The 18851-nt window shown below is 41.5% G+C and overlaps 1 protein-coding gene across 1 annotated transcript in view; it reads right to left on the minus strand.

Moving 5' to 3' along the window:
* Positions 1-18851, minus strand: part of tmem255a (transmembrane protein 255A) — an 84410-nt gene that overhangs the window by 38568 nt on the left and 26991 nt on the right. The window contains exons 3-4 of the mRNA XM_048605416.1: positions 17315-17404; positions 7783-7863 (exon numbers count right to left, since the gene is read on the minus strand). Coding sequence (XP_048461373.1) covers positions 7783-7863; positions 17315-17404 — 171 coding nt within the window. The remainder of the gene's footprint in view (positions 1-7782; positions 7864-17314; positions 17405-18851) is intronic.

Consider the following 18851-nt stretch of genomic DNA (forward strand, 5'->3'; position numbering starts at 1 on the left):
TTCCTCCCACCTATCCCCTCCTCCCACCTTGAGCCGCACCTCCATCTCCTACCGACCAACCTCATCCCGCCCCCTTGACCTGTCCGTCCTCCCTGGACTGACCTATCCCCTTCCTAACTCCCTACCTACACTCACCTTTATTGGCTCCATCCCCGCCTCTTCGACCTGTTTGTTTCCTCTCCACCTATCCTCTCCTCTATCCCTCTTCTATCCGCCTCCCACTCTCTTCCTATTTATTTCAGAACCCCCTTCCCCTCCCCCTTTTCTGATGAAGGGTCTAGGCCCGAAACGTCAGCCTCTCTGCTCCTATGATGCTGCTTGGCCTGCTGTGTTCATCCAGCCCTGCACCTTGTGAAACTCACAGTCAGTCGCCACAAGGTGACTATCATGTAGCAGTGGATCAATGTCATTGGCGTCTCTCAATCACAGTAAGTTTACAGCTGCTTGGACACGTGAACACATGACATAACTCTCCTGATATCGGTGTCCGTAACCCAAAACTTACCTTTCACTCAAAGTTGAACCCACCATTATGGACTTTCTCTGTGCACCCTCTACTTGGATTTTATGGCAGTACACCTTCCAGTAATTATCCTACCTACCACTACTTACCAGTGGATATCCTTTGGATCAAAGGATGGGAAATACTGGAAATCTTTTGTGATGAATTCCCTCTTTCAAATGGCAGGTTTTGATCTACTTTGCTCAAAGTGCTGCATGCTAGACAGGTTCAGGAGAAGCCAGGCTCACTATCCACCACTGGCAACTCAGTACAAACCCCTTTTGAACTTGTGGAGAGAGACAAACAAACGTGACCGAGGATTGGCCCCTCTACAGACTAAGCAGCAGGATGGTCACCTTAAACTCAGCAGATTAGGAGACTATCGCTTGGCTTCAGGGATTTACATTGACTGAATGAATAAGTGTGCATGCAAGAACTGATCATTGGAGACAAGGCCTTTGTAACCAGCTGGTTGCAGAGCCGCCAGTTAAAACTAGTTTAAAAGGAATTGGGCCCCACCTCAGACGCAGGACTCAAAGCTTCCAGGGTGTAGGAGTTTTGACACAGCCTGTTTTTGGTATTGCTCCCTTTTAGTGTGGCAAACAATGTTGAGTTATATTCAGTCTCCAACAAACAGGCCACTCAATTCACCTGGTCTGTCAGCTTCCATCCACTCCTCTTTATTTTTCTATCAGCATATCTTTCTATTCTTTCTTCTCTCATTTGGTTATCTGGTATCCCCTCCCATCCACCCCTGATACTTGGCTTATCTATTCCATGTGATAATAAGTTCCACACTCTAACCACTCTTTTGACAATGAGCTTTCTCTTGAATTCCTATTGGATTTATATCATATTGATTACTCACTAGTTTTTGAATCATCTGCATGTCAAAACACTTACTCTAAACCTATCACCTCAAACCCCATCATAAGTTCAAAGATATTTCCTGTCACCTCTCAGATTTCTCCTTCGACTCAATAAACAATGTATAGTGATTCTGTCACAATATCAGCCTTGTTAAATCGGCAAAACTTGCCTCTAAAAGTGACACTTCACATAAACAACAATATTCATGCAACGTGCAGAAGGTATCAGAAGAGACAGAAAGAGAGCTGAGAGTTTCACACTTAGGTAATTCAGCAAGTTAATACTATCATTAAAATCTCATAAGTATCTTTAGCTTTTGAATTTAAACAGATCTTCATCACAATTATGTTATCATCTCTGCCTCAATAGATGCCTATGGTAAAACATTGCAGGCTCATGACAAGTTGAAAATTTTACTCTAAATACTCCCGTTAACAATACAGATTCATCAGCAAAAACAAACTTTCACCGTTTACCTTTTCAAACAAGTGCCTGGCAATTAGCCTCTCCAATAAGAGAAAATATAATTATCTCCCTTGGACATTCAGTTGCATTCCATATGTAAATCCTCCACAGTCAATGTCTTGGGGGTTATCACTGACCAACACTGAACTGTACCAACATATAAATAAAGTGGCTACAAGAGTAGGTCAGAGGCAGTGAATTCTGCAGCAAATAACTTACCTCCAGACTCTCCAAAGACTGTCAGCCATCTACAAACACACACCAGGAATTTGACGGAATACTCTCTACTTTCCCGGATGAGTCCAACTCCAATAATATATAAGAAGTTTGACACCATCCAGGACAAAAGATCTTACTTGTTTGGCATGCCATCTACCGGCTTCAGTGTTCATTTCCTTCACCATTGATGTGCAGTAGCAACAGTGTGTACTATCCACAAGACACACTGCAGCTAATCACCAAGGCTCTTTACACAGCACCTACCAAACCTGCAACCGCTACCACCCAGTTGGACAAGGACAGCAGATACATGGGAACACCACCATCTGTATGTTCCTCTCCCAACGCACCCACCATCCAGACTTGGAAATATATCACTGTTGTTGAATCAAAATCCTGGAACACTCTTATAACAGCACTGTGGATGTACTTACACCACATGGACTGTACCATTTCAAGGTGGCAGCTCACCACCACCACCTTCTCAAGGACAATTAGGGATGGGCAATAAATGCTGGTCCAGCCTGTGAAAGAATAATGAAAAAAAAACTCATCCTTTCAAAAAAAATTAATTCTGAGAAATGCACAATTGCTCAAGTCCTTCTCTGTAACTGTAATCTCGCACTCTGAGCATTATCCCAGTGAATTTACCCAGATGAATGATATTCCTTTGCAAATGGGGTACTTACACCTGCACAGAGTACTCAACTCTATCCAAATCAATGCCTTCTACAAATGCTCCATTACATTCTTGCTTTCAATTCAATGTCCTACATACAAGGGCAGTCAAAATAGGATCGGTTATAAAGGCAATACAGATGTAACCTGATTACATTAAAAGGTTTCAGCTTTTTGCAAAGATACTCAACCAAGGACCTTAAGTTAACCCTGCAGTACATCACGACGTGTAAATGGCTCCTGAGATGTATAAATGCTGGTCTGGTCTCCTATGATGTATTAAAAGTATGTATAAAATTCATAATACATTACATCAACTACATCATTTCTATCTCCTTTTTTCTCTAAACTGTTTTCTCCCATCTCCTCTCTTCCTGTTAACCAATCATTTCTTTAGTCTCAAGTACTTTGTATCCCAATAGTTTACTCCAACTGATCATTACTCCAACTCGCTAATTTCTAGCCATTATTTCATGCTTGAAGCCCCTTCGAAAAACGCCACACACCTACACCAACTGCACCCAGCTTAGCTATGAAGGGTCACTATGGCCTTTGCAACCCCAGTTGTCTCATTCCCTTTTTGCATTAGTTCTGCCGCCCAGCAAGTTACCAGGGGCAGGGGTGAGTTGACATCCTGGCTTTGAATGAAATTTAACTCAGCAGTGCCAACTCTTCACCCCCTTTCTGAAACCTTAATGTCTATCTACGCTTTCGTTATTTGCTCTAGCCAAGAACACCAGGGTGTTGATTTGAAATTCATCACCAAAACCCAGCTTAGCATCTGCTCCTCCATTCTCAGGAACCCTATTCTCCTTGAAAGAGTTTACCTTGTTGCATCCTTTCTTTAAAAAATAAATTGGTTTCCAACTATCACAAGGTCCACCCCAAAATTTGCATGAAGATATCTTTGGTCCCTGAGCTTTTGAGCTGAGCCACTTCTCCATTCCTACCTCCATCTTATGGCCTTGCTTATCTTTGAGTTCACTGCCATCCTTAAACCCCTCTGCACATATAAGCATTTCCTTGACATTTTCATCTTCTGTGAGCCGCTCTGCCTCCATAATTTTGACATGAATCCATCTCTGAATACTTGCCATTCCCCTCACCTTCTTTAGCCCTGTAACCCTTTCCGATCCCAATTTTCATCTTTACATCACAGGAAATTGCTGAAGTGCACTTTCAAATTTCCAAACTGCTATTCTCTAGCTCCTCCTTTTATCTTTGTCTTGTTGCAACCTCAACCAGTTCAACCTGCACCGTTGATGCTCTAGTCCCCAACAAAACAATTGGGCCCGAGTGTAATGACAGGGGAGGCTATGGGTCATTGATTGGCATGGAGCTTATAAGAAGCCATGGGAGATGGGCGGGGGTTATGACGTGGTATAGGTGTGTATGTGGAGCATGATGAGGTGCAAATGATGATAGCTTTTTGTTCTTTTCACAGCAGTGATGAAGCTTCCCTTCATGTTTCTTGGGAACTGGGGGACTAGGATCATTATGTACGTCAGAAATTAAACTCTAATTTAAACCTCACTTCCTTGCTCCCTTCACCTTCCCCAGGAATTACAGATGTGAGAAGTGCATCAGTCACTGGTATTTGAGCCATCTCCTCACCTGCTTCTACTGCTTCCCCGTGCTGACAAAACCAAAGGCCCTCACAGAGCCTGCTCCTATCCAACTCCAAACCTAAACCTTTCTCATGGCCACTCAAACTCACTTTGTTCTTGAGCTCCTGCTAGCTTAAAGCCATCTCCATTAAGTTGCTGATCAACCAACTTTCCCTCCTGGCTCCCATTAACATTGAAAATGTTCCCCTACCTTCCCATAATGTTTACAAAACTATCATGATCACACCTTCCGAAATAAACCATCTGCAACTACAAAAGCTAACACATTGGCTTTTCCCAAATCAGCGATCACCTTTTCTGCACCTTGATTTGAATTTCTCCAAACAGTCTTCTGGTTCTGACAGAGCTTCCAAGTTTGTCCTTGATGATTGTGAACACTGTGTGTTGCCCTTTTTGTACTCCTCAAACTTGCCGCCTTGTAAACAAACCACATAATTCTAACATCACCACTGTTCCTTTGTCACCCACTCACCGGGGCTGCTTGGTTCCACCTCTACCCATCTGACTATAACTAGATCCTCTCCAGTATTTTAAGAGCCTGGATTTATCCATAAATAACGATATGCTTTTATTTTCAACACAGCAGCTTTATGAAGTGAGTGTAACAGTTTTAGATTTCATGTTGTGAGTTTAAAAATACTAAAATAAATCACACAATAGTGCTGTGGTTTGACAAATAATCACCAAGGACCTGCCTTTGGGCAGAGAACTTCATGAGACGAAGGAGTGGGTAAATAGATGGTTTACTGCACAACTGAGCTATACAGATCAAGAAAGTCTCAGGTCTGAACTGTGGAATAGCAAAGCTTTGTCTCAACTGGACTCAGCATTTATCAGATGGTGTGACAGAGAAGAGACAGAGAGAGAAATAAACATGTCAGTTAATGCTGATCAAAGGTCAGGTGAAAGCAGTTTTCAACTTGTACTCACGACTCCTAAGATTAAATGATCCAATTCCAGCCCTGTAAGGAGTCTTTCTCTACTGTCACAATTGCAGAACTCCAAGGTTTTGAGAGATCAGAGTATCCTGACACATGGAATCAGTGTGGAAGGAGGCCATTCAGCCCATCAAGTCCACATTGATCCTCCGAAGAGCATCTCACCCAGCCCTATCTCTTTCCCATAACTCCGCATTTCCCATGGCTGATCCACCTAGCCTGCACATCCCTGGACACTATGGGCAATTTAGCATGGCCAATCCACCTAACCCACACATCTTTGGACTGTGGGAGGAAACCAAAGCACCCAGAGGGGACCCACACAGACACTAGGAAAATATGCAAACTCCTCCACAGACAGTCACCTGAGGGTGGATTTGAACCTGTCTCCCTGGTGCTTTGCGGTAGCAGTGCTAACCACTGAGCCACCATGCCAACCCAATGAATCACAGAAAATTGGTATGCAAGTATAGCAAGTGATTAGGAAGGCAAATGTAATGTTGTTGTTTGTTGTAAGGGGAATGAAATATAAATTTTTGCTTCAGTTGTATAAAATGTTGGTGAATCCATGTCTAGAGTACTATGTACAGTTTTTGTTGCCTTTTTTGAGAAAGCATACAATTACATTGGAAGCAATTGAGAGAAACTTAATTCAACTAATTATATATAGAATCCCTACAGTGTGGAAACAGGCCCTTCAGCCCAACATGTCCACACCAACCCTTGGAGCATCCCACCCAGACCCATTCCCCTTTAACCCACCTAATCTACACACCCCTGAACTCTGCAGGCTATTTAGCATGGTCAATCCACCTTGCCTGCAGATCTTTGATCTGTGGGAGGAAACTGGAGCACCCAGAGGAAACCCACGCAGACACGGGGAGAATGTGCAAATTCCACGCAGACAGTCGCCCGAAGGTGGAATCGAACCCGGGTCCCTGGCGCTGTGAGGCAGCTGTGCTAACCACTGAGCCACCGTGCCACCCTAAGAATCCTAAGATGAAGTTGTTATTGTATGACAGTGGTCTTGGCAGGTTAGGTCGGTATACTTGGGAGTTTGGAAGAGTGAGAAGTGATCGAACTGAAACATTAAGACCACCCCCCCCACAAGATGACTTGCCAGGGTGGATGCTGAAAAGGTGTTTTCCATTGTGGACTAGAATGAGGAGGCAGTTTAAAAATAACAGGCCTCCAATTTAAGATGGAGAAGAAGAGATATATTTTCCCCTCAGGGTCATTTGTCTGTGGAATTCACTTCCTCAGAGAGCAGTGAAGTCAAGATCACTGAATATTTTTAAGGTTCGAGTTAGATAAATTCTTGACTGACAAGAAAGTCAAGGGGTTATGGGTGTAGCAAGGAAAGTTGAGACCACCATCTGGATCAGCCATGATCTTATGGAATAGCAGAAATGGCTTGAGGGGCTGAATGGCCTACTTCTTTTCCTAATTTCCATAATTTGCTAATTCTCTCTTTCACACATACACGGGCAATGTCATAGAATCATAGAATCCCTATAGTGTGGAAACAGGCCCTTCGGCCCAACAAGTCCACACCGACTCTTGCAGTATCCCACCCAGACCCATCCCCCTATAACCCACCTAATCTACACATCACTGAACAGTATGGGCAATTTAGCATGGCCAATCCACCTAGCCTGCACATCTTTGTCTGTGGGAGGAAACCCACACAGACACAGGGAGAATGTGCAAACTTCACACAGACAGTCAACCAAGGGTGGAATTGAACCCGGGTTCCTAGCGTTGTGAGACAGCAGTGCTAACCACTTAGCCACCGTGCTGCCCCTTGATAATGGGAATGCCATTTGATAATGAAAAACAGAGAATGTTTCCAACATTTAACAGGTCAGACAGTTTCTGTGAAGAGAAAGTGTATCAGCTTTTCAGGGTGGAAATTTTAACTCTGCTGCCTTCATAGATGGAGCAGAATCATGCTGTTGCCCGTGAGGTGCGTTTTGTGGGGGGCGGGGGTGGGGGGGGGGGGGGGTGTGCATTTAATCGGATGAAAGCCTGGTATGTTGGGAACCCTCTGCTTTCTTTTAATGCTCAGGTAAGGACCTCACCTTTCCTCAACTGGCATTAAAACACTGGCAGGAAGAAAACTCACCATATGATTAGTGCAATAAGCAAACCCTGGCTGGTTTGCTCACAGAGGGGAGCTGGTGCCCTTATTCAAAGGCACCCCCTAGCAATATTAAGTACCTGAAATGGCACATGATCTGGCAGGCCTTTCCAAAAGGAGGCGCTGTAGGGGCATCTTGTCTGCTCTTCAGCCAGTGGCAGAGATACGGAGTTAGACGGAAATGAAGGGTAGGAACCAAACTGAAGAAATGGGAATTATATTAAAAAAAATCTGTACATATGCTTGCAGAAAGCTCGAGATGTGAGCCACAGACAAGAGCAACATTTAGCATTCAGAAATACTAACACAGTAACAATACTGAGCCACTGTGGGCAAACATACCTCCACACTGTAGTCATCTGAAGGATATGAGTTATCACTGGAATAATACTGACATCTCCCTGCATGGAAGGGTTTGATATCCTGTTGCAAAAGAAGGTAACATTACTATTTTCTAATGCAACTGAGATCTGCTCAACTCTCTGCACGAGACAGTCAAGATTTTGAACAACAAATTTAATTTCATCTTTTTTAACAATTGCATCAAATAGATTGTTTCAGTAGGTAGAATTTGAATGTGACTGAAAAGTCAACATGTTGCTAAGCATTCAACACCTTTCATCCTGTATTATAAATTCTTGCGTGATTGTTGGAATTTTGATATTCTTGCATCTGTCCTGATGTGTGCAGGATGAAAAATCTGCAGCAAGATCTCTCTTTTCAATGATATTCAATAGTATCAAAATTTTAAAATATGGAAGCAGTTAGAAAGTCAAACCTTATAGAGCCATAGTTTTGGTTTCCATGTCCAAGCAGAGATGCACATGCTATAGACAGATTGCAATGTAAATTCACCAGACTAATCCCTGGGAAGATTGGACTGTTTTATGAGGAGATATGGTGGAAACTAGGCTTGTGTTCTTGAATTTCAAAGAAAGAGAAGTAATCACATTGAAACTTACAAAATTCATACGGGGTATGACAGAGTGGATGTAGGTAAAATGTTTCGCCCCTGATTGGTGAGTCTAGAATCAAAGGAGATAATCTGAGGATAGAAACCAGGCCATTTAAACGGAGATGAGAAGGATTCTTTTTCCCCAGACAGCGGTGAATCTTTAGAATTCTCTATTTCAGAGAGCATGGAAACTCAGTCACTGAACAGGTTCCAGACAGAAATCAATAGATTTTGCAAGATTAATGACATTAAAGGATATGGAGATAGCAGCATTGAGGCACATGATCAGCCATGATCTGATTGAATGGTGGAGTAGGTTTGATGAGCTGAAAGGCCCACTCTATTCCTACGAAGTGTAAAAGGGCCAAGATAGATATTATCCCTTGTGTGCTGAGAGAGCATGTTTGATGTGAATACCTGGAACTTTACTCTGGGGCACTGGCTATTTGTGTCTACCTCCCCCACCCTGAAGGTTCTGGTCAGGATCCCCCAATATTCACATCACCCATGAGATCTTATTTCCCAATGTTGTGATGGCTGGAAGTGAATGAGCACTGTTGCTTAGTTGTCAAAATGTCCCTAGACACTGGAAACCCCACTCTCAATGTTTAGCCTTGATCATCAAACTGCAGCAACATCACAGCTGAAGGCAGGAATCCTTTTGAGAGGGAGAAGAGAAATGAGAGATCCATAAGCTGACCAGGCAGCAAAGGCTGGACAGAAGTGTTAGCTTCAGCTTTGCATCGGGCACTGGGTAAATACCAGCTTGAGTTGTGGTGGTGGGGGACAGTGGCAGGAAGAAAAGACAAATAAGGAGTGTATTTCAGACTGTTTTCTTGGACAATATGATCCCAATCCAATTAGGAATCAGGCTATTTTGCATCTGGTGATGTCTAATGAGGCAGGTTTAATAAATGATGCTAGAATAAAAGATCCCCATAGGAAACAGCAACCATAACATGACAGAATTTACCATTCGGTTTAAGAGGAACGAACTTGGGTCAGAAAATGTGTTAAATAAGGCTAATCACAAAGGACAAGGCTAGATAGAGTGGACTGGGAAAGACGTCGAGCAACAAAGATGGTTGAGGAACAATGACAGACATTTAAGAAATTCATTCTTGGTTCACCACCAAGTTATGTTCCAATGAGTAAGAAGGATTCTAGACAGGGGTAACCAACCATGGTAAAACAGGGAAGTTAAGGACAGCATCAAATTGAAAGAAAAATGTGGTAAAAATTAGCATTTGGCTAGAGGTTAAGTTTTAAAAACCAGCAAACAATGATATAAAGAAAAGGGAGAAAATAAACTTTGAGGATAAACTTCCAAATAATATTAAGACAGACAGCAAGAACTTCTTTAAATATATAAAGAGAGAGAGAAGCCAAATTGATCATATGTCAATTGGAGAATGAGATTGGGGAAATAAGAATACTTTGCGTCAGTCTTCACAGTAGACTAATAGCATTTCAGAATGACTAAATAATCAAAGGACAAAAGGAGGTGAAGAAATAAATACAATAACTATCATTAGAGAAAAGAACGGTGGGAAACAAATGGGGCTAAAGAGCAATACGTCCCCTGGACCTGATAGGATGTATCCCAGAATATAAAAGATAGTAGGTACAGAGTTAGTGGACGCACTTGTAGTAATCTTCCAAGAATCCTTAGATTCTGGAAAAGTCCCACAGGATTGGAAAACTGCCTATGTAACACCTTTATTTAAAATGGAAAGGAGACCAAAAAAAGTAACTACAGGCCAGTTAGCTTAATATCTGTTATTGGGAAAATGTTAGAGTCAACTATAAAGGATGTAATAGCAGAGCATTTAGAGATACATAATATTATCAAGCAGAATCAGTATGGCTTCTTAAAGGGAAAGTCTTTGAGGAGGTAACAAGCAGGATAGTTAGATTTCACGTTGGTAAATTGTAACTAGTAGTGAGCCACAGGAATCAGTGCTGTGCCATAAGTTTTTACAATATATATTAATGACTATTGCTAAGTTTGTGGATGGCACAAAAATAAGTGGAAAGGCAAGTGGTGGTATTCATTGGAATTTAGAAGAATGAGAGGCTACCTCGTTGAGACATACAAGATTCTTACAGGACTTGACAGAATTGACGCAGAAAGGTTGTTTCACCTTAAAGCAGAGGCTAGGACCCGAGGGCATCATCTCAGAATAAGGGATTGCACATTTAAGACAGAAATGAGGGAGAATTTCTTCTGTCAGAGGGTAGTGAATTTGTGGAATTCTTTACCACGGAAGCTGTCAAGGTTGGGTCATTCAGTCTATTCAGGGTTGATATGGATAGATTTTTAATCAGTCAGAGAATCAAGGGAAAGGGCAGGAAATTGGAGTTGAGGGTTATCAGATCAGCCATGGTATCACTGCTCCTTCTGCTCCTAAATTTTACGATCTTAGGGAGAATGCCAACACCCACACAGATGGATGGAGGGATAGCAAAGAGGAGATTGTTAGAATAGTTCTTTTTTAAAATCTGGGTTGGAGTGGTTTGTAGAAAATCCAAAGATGTTTTAATTTTACTCACTACTTAAATTATAAGCTTGTTAGTTGTGAAGAATAAAAGCATTGTAAGCGACCAGAACACATGGCTAAAGGACATGGACACAGCAGGGTGACTTCATCTACAAACTGACAACTGCCATGCAGTCACAAATGGCCACAAACCACACATACATGGTTCATATCTCTTTTTCAGAAACAGAAACTTTTGAATGAAAGGAGAAATAGAAGTTAGAAAAATGAGGTCATTGTCCCTTTCTTCCCCCTCTATTTTAGATAACATGACTCTTATTTTATCAAGTGTTCTACAGTACTGGAGAATGCGTTAACATGTCAAAAATCACAAGCTTCTGGAGGATGCAACATGCTCCAAGATCTTTTTCAAAACTACTGACTATGTGTCTTCAGCATTTCAAGCTTCTTTTGTGAAAGTGGGTTTATTTCCGAGACAGGACTAATATGGAGTATGCAGTAGCAACAGATTAAGTACCAAGACTCTGTCCTGCTCATCATCCAATCACTTCCACATTATAAACTTATATTTAAGATTGGTTGTAGACTGGTCAGCTGTTTTGAAACTACCGGTCAGCTTCAGAGTCAAACTTAGGGTGGAATTTCCAATTGGCAGCACTCCCTGGTTCGGTACAGCTCAATTTAGGCTATAGACTATGACTTCTGTAGATTATGGCAGAATACATCTTAATTCTAAACGCAGGAGAATCCTCTTTCGCACCAGTTAGGTCATTACAATTCCAGCCAGACTGTTACCTGGAAAAATTAAGGAACTGGATCTAGACTTGCACAATTTTATTTTGCATTGGTTCTTACTGTCAAGGAAGAAACTATCCCACCAAGGAGGCATAGCTGGGACAGTTAAGGGACAATGTCAGGCATCTTCAGAACAATTACCAGATTTCAGCTAAATAACCAACAAGCCACCTTGGGAGATAATTTGAGTTTTACAACCACCAGAGACAGAAGAGTTAGAAACAGACTCATGCTGGGGAAAGAGACCCAAAACTACAGAGATGATGTTAATAGCAGTCCCTAATGGTCGGGTTGAAGAGAAGCCTGAGGTGCTTAGAAGTCAATGAGAATACTTCAAAAGTAGAAAGCTGTGGGAGTGTCAGACAGGAAGACATCTTACAAGGATGTTGTAGACATGAGTTAAGGGAACCCACATGAAGTAAGTGAGCTAAGTTAGCAGTTTGATTTAAGGGTTGCCAGGAGAGCTGTGAAATGAAGAAATTAACATCTAGTGAATGTACTGCAAAGTGAAAAAGAAAACTGTGCCAGCTTAGTGAGAAGCTTTAGTGTTGAGATAAGGATGACTCTTCCCTGATGTTTTAGTATCTGTAAGGGTATTACTAGGATAAAAAGAAGAATGGAAATTTCTTTCTGATATTTGGAATGAGATTACTCCAATGATTCTTGAATAGTGTTGTGTAGCTTGTTCAGTTTCTCTTTTGCATGACACACTTCTGCATTCTCTTGTTAAAAGTACATTGACAACCTCTTGTGAATAGGTTCAGTGACTGACCTCCACAATAAACAAAAAATAAAAATAAAACTATGGTGAATCGAGGCAGGTTTCACTCTGAAATCTGACTTGCTTAGTATGACCACCAGCTAGGACATGACAAAAATCTTGCACGTTTTAGACAAAGAAAAGGAATATGTTATACTTTTGAGCTCAGGAAGGAAGATGGTATTAATTCCCAATACATTTTCAAAGAAAACTCCAAAGGTGTTTTATAGAGAAATGTAAGGCAAGAGGATAACTAAGAAAGAAGAAGGCCTTTAAGAGACCAAAGTAGGGGTGGGTGGAAGGGTGTGTTGCGCACATGTATGGGTATATGTGTGTGCATGCATATGCACATGCACCTTGCATTTGTCATGAAGAACAGATATTGTGGCCTGAGGAAGTGTTTGAGATGTTGAATGGGATAAACACAGTGAGGGACAAAATATTAAGAGATTTGGAGCCTACGTGAAATATATCCCAGGTTGCTGAGAGAAGGGAGAAAATAGGGGAGTCTGACCAATATTTTTCAATCCTCTCCAGGTACAGGCGTGGTACCTGAAGACTGCTCATGTTGTCCATTTGGTTGAATGGGGAGACAAGCCAGTCTAGCTTCTGTGATGCGCAAATTATTGGAAAAATTCTGAAGGACTGTTTTACTTAACATTTAGGAAGTCACAGATTAATCAAAAATAATTGGTATGGATTTAGTAAGGGAAGGTCACGTCTGACTGTGTTGATTTAATTTTTTGCATAAGTAACAAGGAAGAATGATGTTATGGTCTGCATGGATTTCACCAAGGTTTTCGACAAGGTCTGAGATGGCAGGCTGGTCAAATAAGTAAAAGTCCATATGATCCACTGCAAAGTGGCAAGTTGGATGCAAAACTGCAGGAAGTAAAGAGTAACAGTAGATGGGCATTTTTGTGAATGGATAGTAATGATTGAAATTTCAGTGTAGGAGACATCATTTAGAAATTTGCAGATGATTCAAAAAAGATGCCTATGTCACTAATAATTACGCAGAAAACTACAGTAAAATGAAACAAAGAACTGCGGATACTGGAGATCTGAAACAAACAAAAACTGGAGAAACTCGGCTTGTCTGGCAGCATTTGTGGATAGAAAGCAGAGTTAACGTTTCAAGTCCAGTGATCCTTCTTCAGCAATTTGTGTTGTTTGCTTGTTTGTTTGTTTTAGAAAACTACAGACTATGGGAAGGTACCAATGATCAGCTCGGCAAATAAGTGGCAGATGGAATTAAGAAGAAGTGGAATCCAGAGAAGAATAAGGTAATTAATTAGGGAGGGTAAACAACACAAGAGAATACACAGCAAGTAGTTGGATGCTGAGAAGCGTAGAAGAGCAGAGAACATGTACACCAGATCCTGGAAGGTTGTAGGCCAGATAAAAATGCTGGTTATGAAGGCCTACAGAATTATTTTATTCATTGGAGGAGGGATGGAATTTCAAAGCAAGGAAGTTACACTTGATGGGAAGTTATGCAATAAAACTAGTCAGGCCACATCTAGAGTACTGTGTCTGGTGCTGGTCACATTATAGGAAAGATACATGCAAAAAAGTACAGTTTTAAGAAGGACTACAGAAGTTGAGCCATGTGTACCTCTTTCATTCTGAAGAAAAAAGATTGAGAGGAGTTAAATTGGGCTGTATAAAATTATTGACAGGCCATGTCAGGTGATACACTTTGCTTTAAGAAAAAGCATTACACTTGGAATAAGGAAAGAACTATGTAATGTGCATCCGACGGATTTGAGAGCTCAGAATCATAAAACACTGAAAATTCCAAATTGCTAAAGGAACACCAGTCAAATGACAAGAAGTTTAAAATACTAAAATACAGACTCAGTGGTGAATCTAAACAAAGCTTTAGCAAGGCCCGGTTAGAGTGTTACACAGGAAGGATGTTGATGTTAGAGCGGGGCGTTTGGTCCAGATTCAAATGCTGGCTGGCAGGAGTTATTAATACAGGCGCCAGAGTATGGCCACTTAAACACTTTTCACTGTATCTTTTGTAAAAATACTAGTGACAATAATTTATTATTCCACTATTTTACTATTCTACAAATATGAAGGTTCAAAAATAATGGGTACTTTTCACAAGGGACAATTTGATGAAGGTTTTGCAAGTTATGAAATGTGAGGGAGGGACCAATATAGATGGAAACTAACTTTGCAGTGACTGAAGATTCTGAACCAAAGAGACAAAAGATGCAAGATTAAATGTAAGCATTTTCGGACAACGAAGAGGAGAACCGGCTGTTTATATATAGGGGTGTAAGGCACGTTGAGATTGAAGCACAGACCATGGCAACTTTAAGTATGGATAATGGGGAAAAGAGAACATGGCAGGAACATAGGATTATGCTGTTTGTGTGGAAGGTAAACACCAAGGAATGGATGGCTTGTATTAGTCTATCATTTTTAGGAACTCCAGTCCAAAAGGGAGGACTGCCTGAAATCAGTGAACCTCTTCACAAAAGCGTACAAAGGAACTTCAAGACTGACAAAGAGTATTTAACTATTCCTTTCTTCTCAACCCAAAGATGCATTGAGCCTAATAGATAGCTTACTTGGAAAGCATTCAGAGAAGATATACAAAAGCTTTGCCAGAGTTGGAGGGTTTGAGCTATAGGGAGAGGCTGAATAGGCTGGGACTATTTCCCCTGGAGTATCAGAGGCTGAGGGGTGACCTTACAGAAGTTTATAAAAGCATGAGGGGCACGAATAGGGTGAAGAGCCAAGGTCACTTTCCCAGGTTAGGGGAGTCCAAAAGTAGAGGGCATAGGTTTAATATGAGAGGGGAAATATTTAAAATGGACCTAAGGGACAACATTTTCATGCAGAGGGTGGTACATGTATGAAATGAGCTGCCAGAGGTGGTGGTGGAGGCTGGTACAATTACAACATTTAAAAGGCATCTGGATGGGTATATGAATAGGAAGGGTTTAGAGGGATGTGGGCCAAATGCTGGCAAATGGGACTAGATTAACTTAGGGTATCTGGTCAGCATGGACAAGTAGGACCGAAGGGTCTGTTTCCATCTGTATATATCTATAACTCTAGGAGAAGCCATTTCTCCGATGATATTGAATTTGGCTGAGGTTAGAATTCAAATGGTGACACTAAGAGTGGGATCTCAGTGCTACTGCTTAAGATTTGAGAGCCATCACTTCAAAAAAACCATGAGAATATGGGTACTGCAGGTAAAGCCAGCATTTTTAACCCATCCCTTGTTGCCCTGAAACTGAATGACTGGCTTGGCCATTTCCAAGGGCAGTTCAGAGTCAGTCACATTGCTGTGGCTCTGGAGACACATGTAGGGTATTCATGAACCAGCTGGCTTTTTAAATTACAAAGAGTGACAGTTTGACAGCCAACATCATCGAGTCTAGTTATTAATCCATACATTTCATTAATTCTGTTTTATTCACTTGTGGGACATGGGTGTCACTGGCTAGCTAGCACTAAGTGAATTTAAATTTCAGCAGTTGCTATGGTGAGATTTGAACCCATCCAGCAGAGTATTAGGCTGGACCTGCAAAGTTACCAGCTCAACTACATTACCATTATTCCAGCATTTCCCTTCAGTGAGCAGTTTATTAATGACCTTCCTGAAACTGTCTTAGTAGCCTTTTGTAAACAGCAAAGCAAGCTTAGCCCTTAAACTAAAGTGACTAAGTAGGTGTATAATCATCGGGCAGTATTTGAATGAAGGGATCCACTGATGTTCGGAAAACAAACTGTTCAAATTAAAAGATTAAAAAGAATTCCTTTAGAACAAACTAACAGTGTGTGCCTATACAACAGATTTATAAAAGCAGAATTTTGATAGTATCTAGTTGGGCTCAGACATAAAATTATGAATATGCAAACGGCAGAATACAACCAAAGAATATTTACCCTTGAGTTTCTCATTTCCATCAAAAAACAAATCAACAGCAGGAATAGGCCATTCAGCCCCTCAAGCCTGCTCTGCCATTCAAGAAGACCATGGCTGATCTGATTGTAACTTCAAATCCACATTCTTGCCTATCCCTGGTAATCTTTTGCCCCCTTGCTCCACAAGTATCTAAATAGATCTGCCTCAAAAAATATTTCCAGGACTCTGCTTCCACCACCCTTTCAAGGAGACTTGACAACCCTCTGAGAAGAAATTTGCCTCATCTTTGTTTCAAATGAGCAGCCCCTAATTTTCAAACAAGTGACTGCCTAGTTCTAGATTCTGCAAGAAGAGAAGACATCATCTCCACATCCTCCTTTTCAAGACCCTTCAGAATTTTGTATGCTTCAATCAACTCTTCGAAATGCCGATGGATACAAGCCAAATCTATCCAACCTTTCCTCGCAAGACAACCCACTTGTTCAAAGTATTTGTCTAGTAAATCTTGTCTGAACTGCCTCCAATGCATTTACATGCTTCCTGAAATATAGTGATCAACAGTGTGCCCACTACTCCAGATGGGGGTCTCACCAGAGCCCTGTATAATTGAAGCATAATCTCCCTACTTTTGTACTCAATTCTCATTTATATCCATCTTGTCTATGAATTACCAGCAGAAGTGCTGCATGAACCACACACTCATGGAACAAGACTCTCCCAAGTAATCCTGTAAATTTGGAAATATGCATTATTTTTGTGTAAAATATATATTATGTAAAGTTATTTTTTCTGGTGATTGTCCTTATGGATTTATATTAGGATTCTTCAGCAGTCAGTGCCTAAAGATCACTAGAAGACACATATTTTCCAAGTGCTTTAATACATAAGATTTTATGAAAGCAAACACTATGGTAACAATGAAGCTCTTTGGCAAAATAATACCAATAGAAAGAAGTTATACTCACAATGTGTCTGGCAGCAAATACACCATCAACAATGGCACAACAGAAAGACGCCACTACACCAAAACTGATGAACACCATCGAGGCCACCAGCTAAGGAAACAGAATGTACATTAATACACAAAAAAAAACTGCCTGGGTAGAATATTCAAACATCAAAACAACTCCTATATTTATGCTTTGTTTTGAAAAACATGTAATGAAATGGATTGCACAACCAACTGCCTTGAGTACATTGAGAAAAAATTAACCATTTCAGTAATTAGATGAAAAGGGGGCAACAAATGGGGACAGTGTTAAACAAATGATTGGAGACAGTGCATGTATTTCAATGAATGTCATTTATAACGTGTGCTCAGACAACACATGTGTAGAATTATCAATCAAATGAATTGTAGATACACCAATGGTGTTGTTAGGAAGGAAATTCCAGGAATTTGACCTAACGACAGCGATAGAAAGGCAATATTTTTCCAACTCAGGATGGTGAGTGGCTTGGAGGAGAGCTTGCAGGTGGTGCTGTTCCTAGGTATCTGCTGTCTTCATTCTTCTAGAGTTGTCGTGGGTTTAAAAGACTCTATCAAAGAAGCCTTGCTCACCTCCAGCCCAGGCCCCAAGAACACCTTCCACATTAAACAGATGTTCACCTGCACATTTGCTAATGTGGTATATTGTATCCGCTGTTCCCAATGTGGCTTCCTCTACATCAGGGAAACCAGGTGGAGGCTTGGAGACTGCTTTGTGGAGCACCTCCCTATGCTCAGGTCATGACAAATGACAACTCCTCCCAGTCGCGAACAACTTCAACTCCCCCTCCCACTCCTTGGACGACATATCCATCGTTGGCCTTCTCCAGTGTGACAACGATGCCAGCCGAAGGCTGGAGGAACAGTACCTCATATTTCACCTGGGAACCCCGCAGCCCAATGGTCTCAACGTGGACTTTATGAGCTTCAAAATCTCCCCACCCTCGACCTCACCCCAAGACCAGCCCCTCTCGTCCCTGCCTCCTTGACCTGTCCGTCTTCTCTCCACCTATCTGCTCCTCTATCCACCTTCTATCATCGCCTCGTCCTCTCTCTATTTATTTCTGAGCCTCCTTCCCCTCCCCCATTTCTGAAGAAGGGTCCAGACCAAACCAAAACCAGACCAGACCAAACGTCAGCTTTCCTGCTCCTCTAAAGCTGCCTGGCTGCTATGTTCATCCAGCTCCAAACCTTGTTATCTCAGACTCCAGCATCGGCAGTTCCTACTATCTCCGAGCCTCGCTAAGTTGTTGCAGTGCATCCTGTAAATGGTACACACTGTGGCCACTATGCATCGATAGTGAAGTTAAATGTTAAAGATAAATGTTAAATGTTAAAGATATTCAATGGCACATGAACCAAATGGGCTCACAGACAGTAGGAACTGCAGATGCTGGAGAATCTGAGATAACAAGGTGTAGAGCTGGATGAACACAGCAGGCCAAGCAGCATCAGAAGAGCAGGAAGGCTGACGTTTTGGGCCTAGACCCTTCTTCAGAAAAAGGGTCTAGGCC

Source organism: Rhincodon typus, chromosome 14, assembly GCF_021869965.1.
Source record: "Rhincodon typus isolate 14 chromosome 14, sRhiTyp1.1, whole genome shotgun sequence".
In the NCBI taxonomy this organism is placed as follows: domain Eukaryota; kingdom Metazoa; phylum Chordata; class Chondrichthyes; order Orectolobiformes; family Rhincodontidae; genus Rhincodon; species Rhincodon typus.